General features: G+C 42.2%; 1 protein-coding gene across 2 annotated transcripts in view; it reads right to left on the bottom strand.

Annotated features, from left to right (window-relative positions):
* The window catches only part of OXR1 (oxidation resistance 1), a 1826889-nt gene that overhangs the window by 1495780 nt on the left and 311423 nt on the right, over positions 1-19686 (bottom strand). For both annotated transcript variants that reach the window (XM_086966107.1, XM_086966110.1), the window contains exon 2: positions 3972-4050. In XM_086966107.1, the coding sequence (XP_086822233.1) occupies positions 3972-3988 (17 nt within the window). In that variant the 5' untranslated portion in view covers positions 3989-4050. The remainder of the gene's footprint in view (positions 1-3971; positions 4051-19686) is intronic.

Below are 19686 nucleotides of genomic sequence, written 5' to 3'. Positions count from 1 at the left end.
TTGGCATACCTCTCTATTTACTGAAGCGACTACAGATGGTCCAGAATTATGCAGGCAGAATGAATCTGAATCAACCTAGATGGCAATCTGCCACCCCACTACTCATGAAACTTCACTGGCTCCCCATGGCCCAGCGTTGCACCTTTAAAATAGGTTGCACGATTTTTAAATCCCTGCACTGCAAATTTATTGATAAAATGATAATTAGGCACAACCCTTCCCGCAACTTGCGCTCAGCCCATCTTGCCCTTCTTTACACCCCCTCTTTCAGACGGAAGCGCACAGGCGGCTGTCGATTTGCGACACTTGCCCCTTGCCTGTGGAACTCCTTTCCTCTTGAGATCCGGACCTGCCCAGACCTCATGAAATTCAGAAGAGCACTTAAGACCTGGTTCTATAAGCAAGCATATCATTAAAATCAAGCACACAACTAAAGCCCTCCGGAACCTGCTCCTTGTCTTCTCTACAGCGCCATGAAACCAATCGGTGTTAGTGCGCTCTATAAGTTCTTCTTTTAACATTAACATTTTGACTTTTACTGGTGGCAACACTGCAAACAACCATTGACAAACCCAATAGATAGACAGTTCCCTGCTAACGGTAAGCTCTATTGGCTTTGCTGATTCTTGTTTAAACGTGCATGTGAGTGGATATTGTAATGGGGAATTGCAATATATTTTTCCCCATAAATCATTGTGGTATTGAATATAAGATGACCTTTAAATCCAAAAGAAATGATAGGAAACTATATAATAAAACATTTATATTTCATGAAGGAACATTGTGGTATTTAAACAATCAATATTGAACACTTGAGTAGCAGTATTTTAACACACAACAACTGATGACAGGCTCAGATCCAAAGCTGATTGCAAGCTGTTCCCACCAAATTATGGAGACGTGGGCCTTCTTTTTAACTTTAGGCTTTTCCCTGAAAAATGAGGAACTGCCTCAAAAATCGGTGTTTTTGCACTGGTTTCCGCCTGCTGTCCCAACAGTCTGTGCTGTTTTCCTCAGTCATTTACAGCCAAGTTTTATTTACTAAAATGTGTCTAAGGAAACCCCGAGGGAAACGACTTACTGCACATCTTGGAATCCTGATTCGTGCAAAAAATCCTGTTTCTGTCCAAATCCGGATTTCCAAAATTATCCTAATGATGGTTTTATTCTTTAAAAGTTCAATAGGTAGAGTGGGTAAGCCAGAGACTTTGCAAAGAATCCCATTTGACTTTTAAAACTTCACATAAAGATAGCAGTTCTTACTCTCCAAAGAAGCTCCTTGGATGCTCTTAATGATTTAATGGACATGGCAGACAGCCTCAAACCCATTTCAGTTTGCATTAATTTTGGAGGTGAGCACAAATGAGAATTTGATGACCTTGAAATCCATTTCAGTTTGCATTAATTTTTAGTGGCGAGCTAAATTTAGAATTTCAGTGTTGTGAAGTTAGACAGACAAACACGTAAGAGGAATTGCTCACCTTAACAGCACCGGAAAATCCCTCTTCAAAGCAGATACTTAAAACATTTCACAAGAAAAAGATCAAATGCACTGGAGAGGCCTGCTGCAAAGCCTAAGCTTTCAAAATATTGCTTGTGGGATGACTGGGTTTGTGCTTTGAATTTTAATAAGAATGCTGTGATCACTGTAACACCCCCTCGTTCAGATTACACAGAGGTTAAGCGAAAGTCTTTAAATTTCGGATTAAAAGGTCAAACCAATCTCGGAATCATCCCTGATATAAATGAGAAAACATAATAATCTCGGCTGAGTGCACCATGAGTATTTTTGCAAACTGTTTCCATTTTCATGGATGTAAAATTAAAAGACATTTAAGAGCCTTTTCTATTGTATAATAACAAAGAAAATATTTTCATTTTGTGGTACTTCATTTCGGCAGCTGTTCTGTTTAACATTTGTACAATCTAATGCACCTCTCTTACTCCCAAACACACAAACACACAGACACACCCACTCTCTCTCTCTCTCTCACTCTCTCTTTCTCTCTCTTTCTTTCTTTCAGAACATCAGGTTTGAAGGGCAACGCTTTCAGATGCACGACTCGTGCAAAGCACAGTACACACCGCTCTTTGCCTCCCTGGGAGCTGTGAGCATCCTTTGCCAGGAGCGACAGATAATTAAACTGTCTGCAGGCTTCTTCCAGTGAAATCTCTCTGTTCACAGCTGAAACGTTGTGCACATTTTCTTGTCTTGCAATCGTTTTAAGCATATCCTGAAATAAGATCTGGCCCAACGTCAGAGGAAAATCATTCCATTCTCCCTCTCGGGATTGGCGCAGAGCAGGAGAGAGGGGTGGGTTGTGAAGCAATCCTACCAGGTGGTCGTCCTGATAAAAGCCGACAAAAGCAGTAAGGTCTCGATGAGCGATACCTGGGGTCAAGGTCGTTCTCATGCAGCACACGGCCCTACAGAAACACTCAAAAAGGCACCATTCACCCTGCCAACCCGACTTACAAGGAATTTATCAGCAGATTTTTGTTCAGATTCGTGCACTTTAATTTCAATAAGCCTCATAAAAGACAACGGGAAGGAATGAAAACAAAAGAAGCTGCAAGCCATCAAGTAGGATGCAAACAAGACAACCAACACATGCAAGGAGACGGGAACGAGCGGCTGCTTTCGATGATTCAGCCACTTCATAGCAGCCACGTTAGGCCTTAATTGCAATAAGCAGAGGAGTGATGGGCAGAAGAGGCTGGGCTTGAAGAAAAACGTGTTCAGGCTGGAACCATGGTTCCAGCCTAGCAAGGAATGCACATGTCTCTAAAGCCACCACCATCACGATAGTGACATGCTACACTTGATGCACTCTAAAGACTACAATCTAAGGAGACGACCCAAACGTGCATTTAGAGCCTCATTCTGAGCTCCATAAAGACATTCTCAGTTTGTGCTCCATGGAACAATGGAAAACGAGGGCGATTACAACTTTCTCACCATTCTGAGGTCCAAGGTACACATGTAGAATGACGCTCTTATTCTGTGGCTTGTAAAACCCAAACCCTATGATAAATGTTTTAACTTAGTGTTCAATTACCTACTGGACACAAGTCAGTGGGGGTGAGGTCCTTGGTCATCAATACAAAATGAAATAATCGAAGTAGTGATTGAATTAAAATTCTAGATACAATCTATAAACATATGCAGACAAATACACATTTTCTCTTCCCATGCACAATACTCAGAGCTATTTTTGGATTTTAGAAACTCAGGCCTTCGAGTCCCATAATGCAAAGGCAAAAAACGGGATTATAGGGACTACCCACACATTTCCCCTGGCAAACCACAGAGCTCTGTTCCTCACTCATCTCCAAGTCAGCGGCCTGAATATAATGTAAATAAAGAGGAACAACATGGCAGAAATCCGTTCAATATATTTGCAGAAGTCAGATTTGCCTCAACCTGTTACACAATATCATGGGAATTACACCTACTAAAGCTATATGATGTTTCTTAATGAATTTCTCACAATTTTTGATGCACCCACTCTTAATCCTTCTTTTTCCATACTTACACTCATTATTTATTTCAAAATAATGCTATGTTGCTGTTCATGAGGGGAACATTCTCACTGGTTATTGATCAGGTAAATAACGTAGCCAATGAAACTGATTTCTTGTTTCTGTGATATCAAAATGGTATATATTGCATACTTGCCACAGCAAAATCTGGTTGCAAACGCTCAGGAAAACATGATCCGGGATCTGCGGGTGAACGATTCCTTTAGAATTAAACTAACTCTCTCTCTCCGCCCCCTCTCTCCTAAACTGACAGTGAATGAAGCACAAAGAAGGCTCAGGTTCACTAGCAGCGTGACAGCCCATGACAGGCATCTCAGCGAGGAACCTTGAGGGATGTTTATAATAACACAAGTGATATCACATATATTAGTAAGGGCTCATTGTGTCTCATTAATATGTATAAAAGGAACATGCAAAACAAGCCTGACCTTTTAGTTCCAAACATCTTGACGGTGGTTCTCTTCACATTTATGACAGCTCTTTTGCGACAAGATTTATCCAGCAGACCTGGTTAAAAAAGGCGAGAAAGCAGAGGTGAGTATTACAACATTCTCAGTATTAATCACATGCTCAGAATAGCTCTGTCATTTTAATAGGAAGGTGTGGAGGATCAACTGCTTCTTTTTTCCAACTCTGGAGAGCAGGTGAGGCTCATACAGGCTGGTGAACTCAATAAGAAAATGGAAAATACAAATTCAGAATCTAGTTTATGCAGCTGTTGTTCATTGCCATATGAAGGGGCCAGAGAGCATCTACACCAGGAGGGACCCTGCAGGTGAGAGCAGTGGGGCCATGTTGGGGGTGGGGGGATTGGACAGATGCCCACAAGGGAAAATTAAATAAATAATTATTTTTCTCACATTTGCCGTCTGTCAAAATCCACCCCACCTGGCCCTATCACTTTTCCCTGCACGGGCCACTGCTGATCTACAAGTTTAAAGTAAGAAGGCGCATAGACTTTTGGTATCAACTGTGAAAAAGCTTGTTTATAAGGTCCCAATGCATCAGGGGTTACTGGACAACACCTGTTCTTTCCCTTCGACTGTACGATGGCTCCCGAAACTGAAACCAAGTTCCACTTTTAGAACTTGACTCCCAGGGTAGTGAGGTGGAAGAGTCCAAGGCTGGCTCTGCCAGCTGCTGTTGGTTACAAACTCTGCAATGCAGACTAACAATGCTCGATATATCAATGTTCAGTCACTGCTTTTTATTGTAGGCAAGGACAATTACTTAAATATAGACACCAATACTACTATGTGAGAATATCAATTATTATTTGGGGTGGATGGCGGTCACTATGGCACAGAGCAGACAGGTTAGCTTTAAGAAGAAGTGTAAAGCATTTTGAAGTACCAAAACAGCGAAAAAGTCAAAAACACAATAACAAAAATCCCACTACAAGTTTTAAGAAATAGAAAATAATTTAAGGTGCAAAATGACACCAAAACAACAAAAATCCAATCAGGGGTAACAAAGATGTGCATTTTAAAAGTTGAAAGTCAAAGTGTCCCATCTCCCCTTGTGGAGAGCCAGTGTGCCCACACCAGAGGTGTAGCCAGGGAAATGGGCAACCCATCCACTGTGGTCACTTCAAACCAGTTCTGGGGCAGGTCCCCTCCACTGGGATTGAAGCCTTCCTGACTTGGGGAAGAAGGAAGAGGACTGGGCAGGTGACATCAGACAGCTTCTGTGACAGGAAGGCCTCTTTGAAGTTAATCATGTCCCTAACCGCTGCCCAAATGGACATCCCGTCAGAGAAACAGAAATACCTCCCCACACCCTAGGCCTTTCTAAAGGTAGCTTTTCTTTAAAATGTATTCAAAATTCAACTTCAGTAGTAAGTTTGGGATTTTTATAAATGTTACAAATAGTCAAACAATTAAATTCTAGGTGTTTCCTAACAGCAGAGCTTAACTAAATGTAGTGCACCCTAGTATTTCTCTGTAAAACAGGCAGCCTTTCTGCAATGAAAATTACTTTTGGGTGACAGTCACTGTAAGGACATGCTAACTTTACATTTCTACATGCCTTACTTTTAAATACCATGCACCATGACTTGTGTACTACAATCCTACATAGAGGTGTCTTAGTGATATTTAAATTGAAGGTTTTCTCCGTTCAAAAACAGTGTATTTTGGCAAATCAGGTTGCAGTTATAAATACAGCAATAGCAAGCCTGGCGTTATGTTTGGCTGGTTAAACTAGTGGATGGCACAATAGTGTTGCAGTAGATATGTGACATTTGAACTTTCCATGCCACAGGTTTACTTTGGACACCATATGCCTTTGGCTTATAAGAATGTTAAATATGCCACTTAGGTGTTAGCCAATTCAACAGGTTTTAAGGGTCAGAGCACATGCACATGGGTCTAGCTATCAGAGTCCCAGTGAACAGAGTAAAAAAACAGCAGCCTCAGTGCTCAAACAAATGGCGGTGAAATTGCAAAAGAGGCGTTTTCTCATATTCCCACAATGCAACAGGTTTCCAAAAGCATACGACCCTGCTAAGATGATACAGCAAGGACTAATACAGTGCACCTTCTTCTAACAATTGAGTTTGTCAGAGAGTTTAACCAATATTAAAACCTTTAGATCCTTGACTATTGCGTCAATTGGTGAGATTTCACAAAATAAAATACCTGCCTACAGGCTTTAAAACAAGATATCCACAGGTTTTTCACAAGACAATGACAACCACAGACTAAAGGCTGACTGCCTTTGACATTGGATTTCACTAGGATACATTCAGGCCTATTGCCTTTGTCATTGTTGTATTTTACTGCCATGTTGAATGATGTAGAACAATGTGAAACATCTACGCTGTGTATCTGATAACAGATTACGCCCTGTGAGTTAATGTGTAGCATATCTATATTGTTGAACATTATATGTGTAATACAGGTCAATACAAACTAATTTAATCAAAGCTGGTACAACCTAGCCCTAGAATAAGGGTTCAATTATTTTCCAAGAGGTCCACTACCCTTTAAAACACACACTTCCCCTTGCCGTGAGCTGCCCCAGTGTTGGAGATGGGCAATCCACAGGCCACGGGCACCCATAATTTCTTGCTGCACTGCCTGCTACTCTGCCTGCTACTGCCTGTTCTGCCTGCTACTCTTGTGTGCATGGGCGGTGTTTCTCCAGCATCAGTTTATTCACGCTGAGAAAAACCCAAGTCTAATCAACAGGAGGATGATGCTACACGTCTCTGAAATTCACAAATCCACCTTTTCCTCCAGTAGCAGAAGTAAATCTTTTCAGAAATGGGGACTTATGCCTAAACAGCTGAGAGTACAGTGATTATCTCCACCCAGGCAGGTCAGATCTAGTTCAACTAGGAGACTCAGTAAAACATAACTCATGCACATGTATGTGAAGGGATTTAGTTAGTGTGCACCAAATCTTAAATCTGGATTGGGAACGCAAGCAAACATATAAAAAGAAACAACCTTGTACCAATCATACAGTTTTAACATACTTCAGATATGAAGTACACTATGTAAAAGTGTAAAAGACCACTGTTTGTTTTTTTTTTAATTTTTGAAAACCTTTATTGTGCAGATAGTAGCATACAAATACAGGCCTACAATCCATTAGGCCGGCCACGAAGCAATCTGATAAGCACGTAAGGCAATAAAGAGGTTTCACGGCAGTCACCCATTAGAACGCGAACAAGTAGTCCAATCGTAGAGGAATTGAGTGCGACCGCCGGATGCAGGATCGAAGAAGGTTAATTTTATAAAAGAAATTATAACATGTGCAGTTGCAGTTTAATCATCTGAGTGCCCCTAGCGGGCCACGAAGCAAGCAGCAGAACATTAAGGCATCAATAAAAACAGTTATCAGCAATAGTTTACAGCAATCAAAATATAGACGCCATATTTTAAATCAGTACCCATCGTAGCCCGCCACGCACACACAGACCACCAAATGATTATACTCATTCCTAACTGAATAACCAGAGCGGCAAAAGGAGTTACAGTCATGCTCTATACTGACCCAGAAGATAAGAAAAAGGGGAAACGCTAAAAAGGAAAGAGATGAAGGAACGCCGCGCCGCCGTACGCGCCCCCACAGCGATAAGGGCAAGCAAAGTGGCTGGGGACCACGGTAATGGGGGAGGGGCGTTCAAGTCAGGATATCTGTGCAATCAATATCGTATAAAGTAAGAATACCTCCCCCTCCTCCCCCCACAAGCAATCACACCGTGGGAAACACGTACAGCCACGACGTCCTAAGAAAGGGACACAAAAGAGCCATAGAAACTAAAAAAAACGGTCAGAAGAAGACCCCAACCCACCCACCCCAGCCTGCACCCCTGCAGAAGGCTACGGCCTAACCCCCCAGCAGCGTGCCTGTCGCCCTAAATAGGAGACCCGAAATATAGGAAGAGTTAGAAAGAGAAAGGGGAAACAAAGGAGACAAAAAGGAAAAAGGACCAGGGGGGGAGGAGAGCCATCAATCTACCCATTCGGCCCCTAATCCCCCCGCCATCACACACATTAATGCAACATCAAAACAAAATCGCCATAATCTCGGGTATCATACACCTTCAAAGGAATCGCCCATAATATCATGGTTGAGGGCACTCCTCATCTCCATCCGCCAACCATTAGTCCTCCGGGTCCAGAACCGGCTCACCCCTGTCCTTTCCTAGCCATCTCTACTTCGCGTGGTAGAGTAGTGGGCAGCAAACAAATCAAAGTGGAAAGGCCGTATGGCCGAAGGAGGACAGACCATGGGAGCAAACCAGAGGACTTCAGCAACCAGCGGCCAAACAAGAACTTTGTGCGGCAGTCCAGGTGTTTCAGCAACAACAACGGAAACAACAAGCAGTGTGGGTGCATTCTCGCCGCCCAAGAGAGTAGAGACGTCTCCGCAGGATAACACTGGGGACTCACCGGGGCAGCTCGAATCGGCAATCTACTTTGCTCTCCGAGCAGTCGAGCAGGAACGGGCTCCGACGCGGTGCCCACGCCCGCACCTGCCACGATCAAGGCGACCCCGGGATCCGGGGCCGCTGGTGTATAGTCCGGCCGATGCTCAATGGCAGCACTCCTCACGGCAACAGAGGGGGGCAAAACAGCACACACTCGGGTCTGAGCCGCGCCCATTAGGGACGGCCCGACAGTAATGGCGGCCGTCCTTCCATCCAGCTCAAGGGCGTCGAGGTCCAGGGTCGCGTGTAAAGTCTTTAAGGCGCCAAGAACATCACCAAGCGTGAGCTCCCGCTCACAGGACTAGACCCCCGTGCACTTCGGCAACACCATTTCGCCGCCCTGGACCAGTCTGTGACCCAGGGCGCCGGCTGCCATCTTGCGATCAGGCCGCGTCTCCGTGCGCCTCAACTTCTGGAGCGGGCTCTCAAGCAAGGCCTCTACGGGAGCCCCCCCGAGCCCCAGGAATGACAACCTGGGTGCAGAAAGGAGAGCCACCAAAAGGGGGACCGCCAGCGCCACCGCCCCGCTGCCCCACACGCGAAATCCGGGCGCAGGGCTTCAAGATGGCCGAACAAGGCAACGAAGGGGGGGAACCTCCTACACGGTCTTCCCCCGTCCACGGAGTGCCGCACCTCACCACGGGGCCCGATCCGTTGCCATCGGCATAACCGCACCACGACCTCTCCCAGCCGGCCTCTCCTCTCCACCAGGGGCCGCTGTCGACACCATCTCGCCGGCTGGCCTCCACAGGAAAGTCCCCGGTCTCTACGCCGTGGAGGCCCCAGACCAGGCAGGGGTGTAACTTCAGACCCGCCGCTCGCAGGAGCCCCCGGGACAGATGGTGAGTACAAGCTTTCCTTCGTCTTTCCGAATCTTCCTGAGTATGTCGTCTCGGGGCAGGATGCGCGTCAGGATATGTGTGTTGGGCAGGAAGGCTAGCGGTGATGAGCTACATTGTGGCCATCACGGTCGCGAGCTTGGCTCCTCCCCTAAAAGACCACTGTTAATGCACTTTACCTAAAAGGTATGGTACATTCGTTATGGAATCCAAATGAACTATAAGATCTTAGCAAAGCTTAATTTGTTATTAAAAGTTAGTGCCAGGGCCCTTCTTGGGAGGCCACTGCAGACTGCATCAGCCATTACGCCTGCCAGCGCTGTTAATCACAGGACCAACACAACTACTAACCATCACACTCCTACAAGTGCGACAATCCAGACTATTCCAGGCCACCCAAAGCTATAATAATGGTGTGAGCGGCATGTGTTATTCATTATTAATGTATATTGACTTATTAAATACTGTTGTTGTGCTCATCTCAAAATTTGACAGACAGCGCCACCATTTGGTGGACTATCACTAGAGCCAATGCTGACAATTAAGCGCCGGTACTGAGGACCGGAAATCACTGGCACAAATTAAGCACTGGGGCTAAGCCTCAACAAGGTCAGCCTACAAGTAATTTAAAACAGTTCCCACTTAACAATAGGCCTACAAATCTCCAGATGGCAGGCTGAGTCATTTAAAGGTCTTCCTTGCTTAATGATATCATACAAATGCATGTTACATGTCTTCAGCACATCCTGTCCTGTGCCCTTGTTAAGATTTAGCGTACCTTATGATAAGCACTTGAGTTTGCAGCTCTGAAACCAATTTCCTTGAAGTGTTACAGTGAGTGACACTCCTTTTCGGTGTTACTGGAAATCTTTATCACTCACTCCCTTACACTTCCTCCTCACATTATGTACCTGAATGGGGTGCACATGTGCATAAAGACAGACACCCATCGGCCTACCTGACAATATCCATCGTTTTTTAATTAGAAATGTTGTTTAACCACAAGGTAGCGTGTAAAAGAAGCACTGTTCCCTCAAGTGTCAGGACTGAGGCACACTGTTTCCCATTGGATTGAGGCTAACTATATAGGCCACACATAAAGATCATAATACCGATTTGAAGAAGCCAGACTTTTCATTTAAATCAGCATTATTAATTCCATAGTATTACTTCGTGTGCCAATAATGCATTGATTTAAGGGTACACATTCTCTATGTCAAACCTGGTGAGATTTGTTCAATTTAAAAGATCTGACATTACAAAAAACATGCAGATCTTGTTGCAGCAACAGTGCTTTCTGCGCGTTATTCATCGGTCCAGAGAGGCCTATGGGGAATTACTTGTAGTACCCCAACAATATCAGAAATCCAGAAATAGAGAGGCCCCTGGTTTCAGTGTTTCTGTGCTGCAAATACCGCAGCACTTGTTATGGGGAACACGGAAGTCAGGGTGGGTTGCAATTACTAGGCTGAGGAACAGCCCAATTCAGAATAACAAAGTCTACCAGTATATAATTTGGGCACTATTCGTCATTCTCTTTTGTCCTCCCAATACTTACTTAAGAAAGTGTTTACCTAAATAGAGACATCAGAAAATGTAGTCCTATACCCCGAGACCGTGTGGCAGGAAACGCCTCCCATTAAATCAAATATAGTGAGCCCCAAGGTACCCACGTTTTTGACAGGAGCAGCAGTGCCAAACTGGAAACAGGATCTAATACGATGAAGTGATCCGCATAAAACCTGCAAGAACATATCAGCAGCAAGTAGCGACAGAGCTCCATTGTGCTGTCTGTCTCACTCGTTCTTATTTTAGAGTAAGGGGATGAAGAAACAGACACGTGAGGCTTGGAATTAGCTTTCAATGCAAAAAAGGCTTTGTGCATTTAAGTGCTCTACACCACTTCATCCAACTACTCACCAAGCAGCATATGTTGACAAAATAGGATGGGAAGAAAGGTATTATCTATCTTCACTGGGTCACAGTTTCTTGTGGAATGATGCCTAGTTTGATTCAACACTTTCCAGTATTGTCACTGAAGTTATATCAACGCACCTGTACTGCTGTCATTGTACTGTCAATTTTCTTCATTAGTTCCAACAACATAGCACTTTTGGTACCCTTTTACTCTGCCATGTACAAGGACTAATACAGAAATCAGTTGGTTCTAGACTTATTTACCACACAAGAGTCGTAATGATGTTCATGATTTTAAATACAAATTAGATATGCATATGATTAGCATAAGGTAACAAATGCATACAACGTTCTCAAAAGTGCACCTTCAAATAAAAATGATGAACATGGCGCCCATAAATTCTTTGAAAAGATAACTGTTTTAATTTCACAGACACATTTTATGCAGGTAAACATATTACCATGCTCTATAGCAAGATGAGAATTTGCTCCAAAGTGAGTGAGAAGAATCGTACTCATGACAGATACGGTGAAAACGACGGATATCAGAATGAAGAAAGGTTCAAAATAAGGATCACATTTATTATGAATAACGAACAACTGGTTATAAGTAACATCAAGACCAATTAATCAGGGCCTACCCCTTATGAATCATTCCTGTTGTTGTTCACCATTTTTCAAGGGAAACAGAGAAATATCATCCATAGGTTGGGCCGGGTAAAGGTGGTATAGGTTACAGGCCCACCGGGGAAAGAATGTTGACGTGACTTTGGCACATGGAGGGTAAGTTATATCCTCAGCTCACGGGTCTTACTCAGGACAAGCACATGCTTTGGCCCGACCAGCGAGGCATGGATTAGCCCCGGGCTGCTGTTCGTTTAATAATAAGACCGTTTTTGGGCGATTGGTTCACCCTGGATGGAGTTTTTTCTCCCTTAATATTTTGGCTGACTAAATAAAAGGGTTCACGGATACCCTCCACTACCCCGTAACAGCTGTGTGGACTACACACCACCTGGAGCTGTGATCAGGCTATCCCCCAAACACCTGCGTACAGGTTGTCTCCCCTTCCCCTTGTTCTGAGGAAGACCTGTGAGCTTGCGAAAAAGTGTCAGTTTTGAGCAGAAAAATTTGGCGTATCCATGTTGTGTTTTGAGCCATTTTTGTGCTGTGGGAACTAGGCCTACCCACACAAGTGAGGTATCATTTCATCTGGAGACTTGGGGGAATGATGGGTGGGAGCAGTTTGTTGTTCCCTTTAGTCTCCAATATTTCCCATCACAGAAATGTGAGGAAAATGTGTTTTCTCTGTCAAAGTTTGCGGATTGCACAGGATGCTAGGTAAAAAACCTGGTATCCACTACAGAAGTCCGCCAGAGGGGTCTGGTTTAATTTTTATTATAAGTGTGCTAGGTTTCCCCATGTGTTGGGTGAGCTAGTCCCTAAAATCCAGAGCAGCACACTTTGCAAAAAAGGGTCTGTTTTCAGTGGAAAAATGTGATGCGTCCATGTTTTGTTTTGGCAGTTTCCTGACGTAGGCACTAGGTATAACTCACAAATGTGAGGCACAATTTATATCGGCAAACATGTGGGACAGTAGAATAATAGAACATTTGTTATTACCAGTTGTATTTAGCTGCATTTGTGCCTTCCAAATATAAGCCAGTGTGTAAGAAAGAAGACATTTGAAAAATACCCCCTAATCATATGGTAGTAAAGGTAACCAAAAATTCAGAGATGTAGAAATAACCACTGCTTCTAAACTCCATATCTTGTGCCCATTTCAACATAGGTTTTCTTGATACCCATTTTTCACTTGGTACACAAGAAATGTATTTGTTGGCTCTTGGGTATCTTGGATTCATAGAGAACCTACAAACCCTATAGATCCCCACAACCAGAAGGGCCTAGCGGACCTAATGATATATTGCATTTAGAAATCAGCCCTTTGGAAAAAAAGTTACAAATAAAAACGTAGTCCCAAATGGACGTTTTTCCAACTCATTTTCAGCATTTCTTTATTTCAACAGTAAGTGACTTATTTACAAGCCCGTTGTGCCACAGGTGAGCCAGTTTGTATGATGCTTCAGTGGTGCGGAGTGCAAACCCATATATATGAGGCCACACAAAGCCACTTAGCGTGGCTTCTCATGGCCTCATTGATAGGGTGCAAGGCAACGCAGCATAAGTCACTGCGTTGCCTTACACTGCCTAAAGGTGCATTCCATGGGCGTTCCATTGGGTTTTCCCACACAACACCAATGGCTTTTAACACATTCCCAGATTTGCAAGGATCTGTAAACCTGGGAATGTGTCAGTCAAAACTGTACGCCTCCCCAAAGAAGGCATAACAGGGAGAAATATCTTTATTTCTTCTTGTTGTTTCCTCATTCTATGTGTGCTGCACTCTGCAGCACACATAGAAAGAGGAAAATCCCTCCATGGACTGTTTTGGTGCATGAAGGTGTCCCTTCTTGCACAAATTCAATCCTGCCAACATCGCATCACCATGGTGCAAGGGTCCATATGTTGGCTCTAGACACCAACTTGTGCACCAGCAGAAGGGATATGAATACACTGTATGTTATAAATACTAGGCATTCCTGTCTTTTTAAATTGGTATGGGGCAGTGCAGCAGAGAGGCTTGCGGTGCTGCCCTACGCCAGTTCATTGTGAATTAGGAAAGGAAAATCTTGAGGGATCTACACATAGGACCTCTTGCTGAATTCAGATGTTTACCTACTTTACAGAAACCTATAGCTTTTCTGGATCACCTATGGGTTTCACACTAGTTTCCACCAGAAAATGGAAATAGGTTGAGAGAGCGACAAATAGTTAAAATGGGCTAGGTATAAAATACGTTTTTTGAGTCAGCTCTGCATGTTTCTGAAAGCTGGGACGATGGTGACTTTAGAACAGCATATCGTTCATTGGTGCTATTTTTAGGAGAAAATACAGACACTTTTATCCAAAGCACTTTTTGCCAATTTTCCTCCAAAAACTCACAATATAGCTATATCTCGCCTGTTTTATTAGTCCCCTCCAGGGAAATCCACAAAGAAGCCTGGGTATTTTTAGTATTAAATCTTTTTATTGAAGATTGCAGCACACATAAAACAATATCATCCATTGCAGCCGTCACATTATCTCCATACAACCTAGACAGGAGGGAAAAGTAAATCATGAAAAGCAACAGTGCTAATGCGAATTCGAGCTGCTTCAAAGTAGGCTGTGCTAACATCATGAAATAACAGAAGAACAAAAAGGAAGACCAACGGAAACCCCCCCTACCCCACCCATCCCCACCTCCCACCCGTGTTCCAAGTCCACTGTTTATAGTGTCCGTACCTTTGCCACTCTCAGTCCGCCTTTTATGTGCCTGGGTTTTTTTAAATGTCCCCAGGATGTTGGAAAAGAAAGACACACATTTGGCATGGTTACCTTAAGTGGAATAAAATTTATTGCACCCTAAGCATGAACTACCGCAAATAGCCAAAAAATGTCTAAGCACTTGGGGAGGAGAGGGGGCGGGGTTTAAGATGCCCCCGCAGTTAAGAAGTTAATGGCAATATTATGTTGGAATTTTTATAAGGGTTTTGGGATCAAGAATGATTCTCGTCGTTATACCACTACTATTTGACCTCAGACAAGCTTTTGTTGAAATTGCGTTTTGGAAAAATGTGCTCCCTTCTAAATCTAAAATCTCTTTGCATCAAGCTAAGCATGTGTGCTAAAGAAGCAGGTGCAGAACATTAAGGACCTATTTATTTCATATCCAGAACATCTTTGGCTTCTCTTTTCCATAACTGATGCCTTTTTTTTCCAGATGATTTTGGGTAGGTTAATAAACAGAATATTCAGTATTCAAGTTTGCATTGTGCTACTGCACAAACTAGGTCTAACTCTTCCTTAGTGGTGGATAGCAGATATGTTATCTCTGTGGAAAAAGTTGATTGCCCTAGAAATTTCAGTATTGACTTAAGATATTGTCAATCACTCTTTGGATCAGCCAACAAAGTATTTTAGACTCACCATCCTTCTACTGACTGTTTGAGCATGACATTTCACCTCCTTTAGAAATCGTGAGTGAAAATTTTACATGTGATATCAGTAGGTGAGTTGCACAGCAGCAGTGAGGATTTTTTTTTTAAGCCTAAACATGTATTTTGTTTCTCTATCAGTCAGTGCTCGAGTGCAAGTCACGGGCTCCCTTGTGCGGTGTAAGATCATATACCGAAGCAGAAGCCACTTCATTTGCTAAGAACCCATTCAGCATTCCAATCACAATCACTGGGTATATACTGCTTATCCAAAGATAGGAGTTTTAAAAGCAATTCAGTGATTTTACTGTCTTATGTAGAAAATATTATTTCATAATAATATATGTTTTACTAACTATGTTAATCTGTATTAATGATCCATAGTAAACTAATGCAGGGCATCCTTCATAAACGTTTATTTTTTTAGTTTCTGTAATGCTTGATGAATTTGAGCAATTTTTATTGGATTAGGTATTTTTAATACTGTATTTTAACATTAGATGAAGATGGAATTGTATATGTATATTTCTATAGGATGTGTTTCCTGAAAAAAATACAATTATACTTATGATCATTTGGTAGTTTATGTATTACATTTTTATAAAATTAATTTCTTAAATTTATGTATTGCATTTAATAAAACATGTTCTTATTATTTCTGTCAATATTTTACTATTTTATTAATGTTTATTGTGTTTAATACAATATATTAATTATGTATATATATAGAATGTTTTTTCATTCATGCTTATTTTCATACAGAGTGTAGCTTTTATTTTTATTTGTTTAAAATCTTTTCAATAAATGTGTTTATGCTGTGACTAAATATAAATTTTTTATTATAGCAATTACTATACATATATTTAAATTAAATATATTATTATATAATCTGAGTAATTAAATGTTTTTAACACATTTGTTTATATTTATTTGTTATAATGTTTGTTTATCTTCTATAATTTGGGACTGGGATTAGTTAATGTGAATTTTTCGAAGTACTAATCCTTTCCTTTTGTTAATAAATTTGATCACTCCAAAGTCCAGTACTTTCTCTACTGATGTTTTTTTTGGAATGGGAGCAGTTTCACCCCTCCTATGTCCATCACTTTCCCTACTGTTGCTTAGGTTTAAGTGTGAATAGTAAATTTCACACTTCAAAGTATAACACTTTCCCTACCATTGCTTAGGTTGGATTGGTGTCGGAATAGTTGTGTGATGTTAATTTATTCTTATATAGAGCACCACAATGACCTCTAAAAGAGGTATTTTGATGCTTACGCACTGTGTTTAAACTACAGTGCTGATAACCACGCCTGGAAAAAACTGACTAACAACATTCATGGGTTGATTATGATGTTGGGTGGAAAGCCTCCTCCCGATATTCGGATTCTCCTCGACCGCGTCGGAGCCCTTCCGACCGACTCGGTCAGTTTACTATCTGCCTGACCGATTACGAGATTCGGGGTTGGAAGGTAAACTGCATTCCAAATCTGTTTTGATAGAGCTCTTTCAGGATTTGTGTTGGTCGGAACCGCATTACATACCACTATTGACAGCGTTTCCGACCTTGGGATTACGTTGTCGATTTCCAAAAGCCTTTCCAACTCAGCCTGTCCGGCACGAAAAGGCTGTTGGAAGGTGACTTTGGAGACCCTAACAGGGCCCCTTCATCCTGCGGCCTCTGGTTGGAGGGCCCCCTGTAAAATCCTGCACTATGTGGCACGCACTGTGTGGTGCTCTCGACAGGGGGCATGGTTTTCCACAAACACTCCATTTCCCCATAGAAGCCTGTGTTACGGCCGGTTGTCAGGCGGAACACAAGCTCCCACAGGAGACACTGGGAATCTGACCGAACAGTGTTCAGTCACATCGTAATCGGACGGGTGGAATCACTGACCGCGAGTCGGTCTCGATTCGGAGCCAGTGTTCTGTAGAAACGTTCCGCCCGACGTTGTAATCGGCCCCTAAATTATAAGAAAGTACAAATATGTTTTAAGACATTTTTAAACAATCTCAGATAAGATTGGCAGTGAAGAACAATGTGCATTTATTCCATGCTGTCAATGTTGTCACCAAGAGCATACGTACAGCAACTCTGCCTGTTTCAAAAGAGGGGACATGAAGCAGAAATTTAAATGAGGACCTCAACTTTCTAGTGGGGATGTGTCTGGAGACCATGTGTTTCATATAGTTATTTGTCTTTTCACTTAAAACCATTATGAGAAAGACATAGAGTTCTATATAACCTTCTTTTGTCTATTGGGAACCAGTCTTATTTCCTGGTTGATGAGACATCCTAGTTCCACAGCTAATGCCTAGCACTAATCTAGCTGCCAAGTTTCCAACAACTATAGATTAAGAATTGCATATTTCAGAACACCAATGACTAGTCAATTGAATTTGCCTAGGTAAGTGAAGAATTTGTGAATAATTCTTGATGGCCTATTTCACAGTCCTATTCATGTGTGGTAAAAAGGACAGCTTAGAATTCCTCATCATCCCCAAATGATTTACCTTAGGAACTGGATTAGAAAGTTGCCCCAGTTTTGCTAACCAACAGTTCTAGGTCCAAAGCTATTGATTCCTAAAGATATGAATTTTGATTTGTCCTCATTTAATGTAAGTGAATTGACTTCATCCATTTAGAAATGCCTTACATGCAAGTTGAAAATTGCCTGGTATCGCCATTCAAAATCAACTGAGTATCATCAGCGTAAAAGAAAAATGTGAAGCCACAGCTCTTAAATAACTTATCCAGAGGAGTAGCATATAGATTAAATAATGTTGGACTTACCAAAGAGCTCTGTGGAATTGCCACTGTTACAGGTCTAAATGAGCAGTGGAAGTTCCAAAAGCGAACGGATTGTGTATGGTCTATTTGGAATGAAGTGAACCAGTTCAGCACCATCTCCACAACACCTATGTCTGTCAGACTTTCCAACAATATTGGGTGAGAGATGGTATCAAAAGAAGCTGGCAGGTCAAGGAGTATATGGGCAGCTGAACCTCCATGTTCTATTATGCCACAAATATAATCAGTGATACCTCCAATGTCTAAATCTTTAAATACTATTGGAAAGGGGGAGAAGTTAATTCGACCCCTCCCCAAAGTCCATCACTTTTCCTACTTTTGCTTAGGCTGGAGTGTCACTAGTAAATTTCACCTCTCCAAAGCCCAACACTTTAACTATTGTTGCTAAGGTTGGAGTGGAAATAGAAATTCTGACACATCTAAAGTCCAACACTTCCCCTACTGTTGCTTAAGTTGGAGTACATACTAAATGTCACTCCTCCAAGTCTAATACTTTGAGTTCTGTTTTGCAGTTGGGAGTGGAATCAGTAAATTCCATCTCTCCAAAGTGAACATAGTTTGTAAGATTAAGGGGCTGATTATGATATTTGCGGGTTGTATTGGTCTGGAACTGCCCAACCCTAGGATAGCAGTTCCAACCTCACAATTTGGTCCGACCGCCCTATGGTCTCATTATGGCAGCTTGTGCGGCGGGTGGAAAAGGCCCGTAGCACAAGCTGCCATAGTGAAATGGATGTTTGTAAACATTCCTGCACCGTGTGGCAGGCACCTCATGGAGCCTGCCATACAGTGCAGGGTTGTTCAACTGGGGCCCAACAGCTGCCCCCTAGGCCACAGAGCGAAGGGCCAGGGGGGTAAGAGGCCCTGCTAGGGGCCCCCAAAGTCATTTTCCGACAGCCTTTCCATGTTGGAAAGGCTGACATGGAAATGCTGTTGGAAAATGACATCATGATCACGACTGCGGAGTCGCCATCATTAGGGGGTTATCGTGTCTTTCTGACACATCCCTTCACCCGATGCCTCTGCCCATCGCACCATAATGCGGGGAGCAGGCTGCAGGGGCAGATGTCAGAGGGTCTGACACCGAGGTGCCATCAGTGTTGAACCCACCAACATCAGAATCAGCCCCTAAGTGATTTATAATTTTTTTATTTATTTATAATTGTAATTTGTCATAGTGGGTTTCTAGGTTTGTAGGATGTTGAGTGGGAAGTTAATTAAGTATAATTAGTAAATAATTCATTATACATTTATTATTAGTTATGTAATTGGTTATTAATTATGTAAATTGTGTAATAATTATACTTTGAAGGTTATTTGTGAGGTGTGGGTTGCTTAGTTTGTGGGGGTTTAGGGTGGGAAGTTAATTTAGTAATAATTAATTAACAATTAATTAAACATTTATTAATAATTATTTAATTGATTAATAATCATGTAAATTGTATAATCATTATTTGTGTAATAATTATCATTTTAAGTTATTTGTTAGATGTGGGCTAATGTTTTTGTACGAGTGTAGGTTGGGAAGGTAATTATTAATTATGTAATCAATTGATACACAATTATGAATTGAGTGATCAATTAATATTTAAT

This window comes from Lissotriton vulgaris, chromosome 4_1 (genome assembly GCF_964263255.1).
Source record: "Lissotriton vulgaris chromosome 4_1, aLisVul1.2, whole genome shotgun sequence".
NCBI classification, from domain to species: Eukaryota; Metazoa; Chordata; class Amphibia; order Caudata; family Salamandridae; genus Lissotriton; species Lissotriton vulgaris.
Note: the sequence above shows the minus strand (reverse complement) of the source record. Positions and strands in the feature narration are given on the sequence as shown.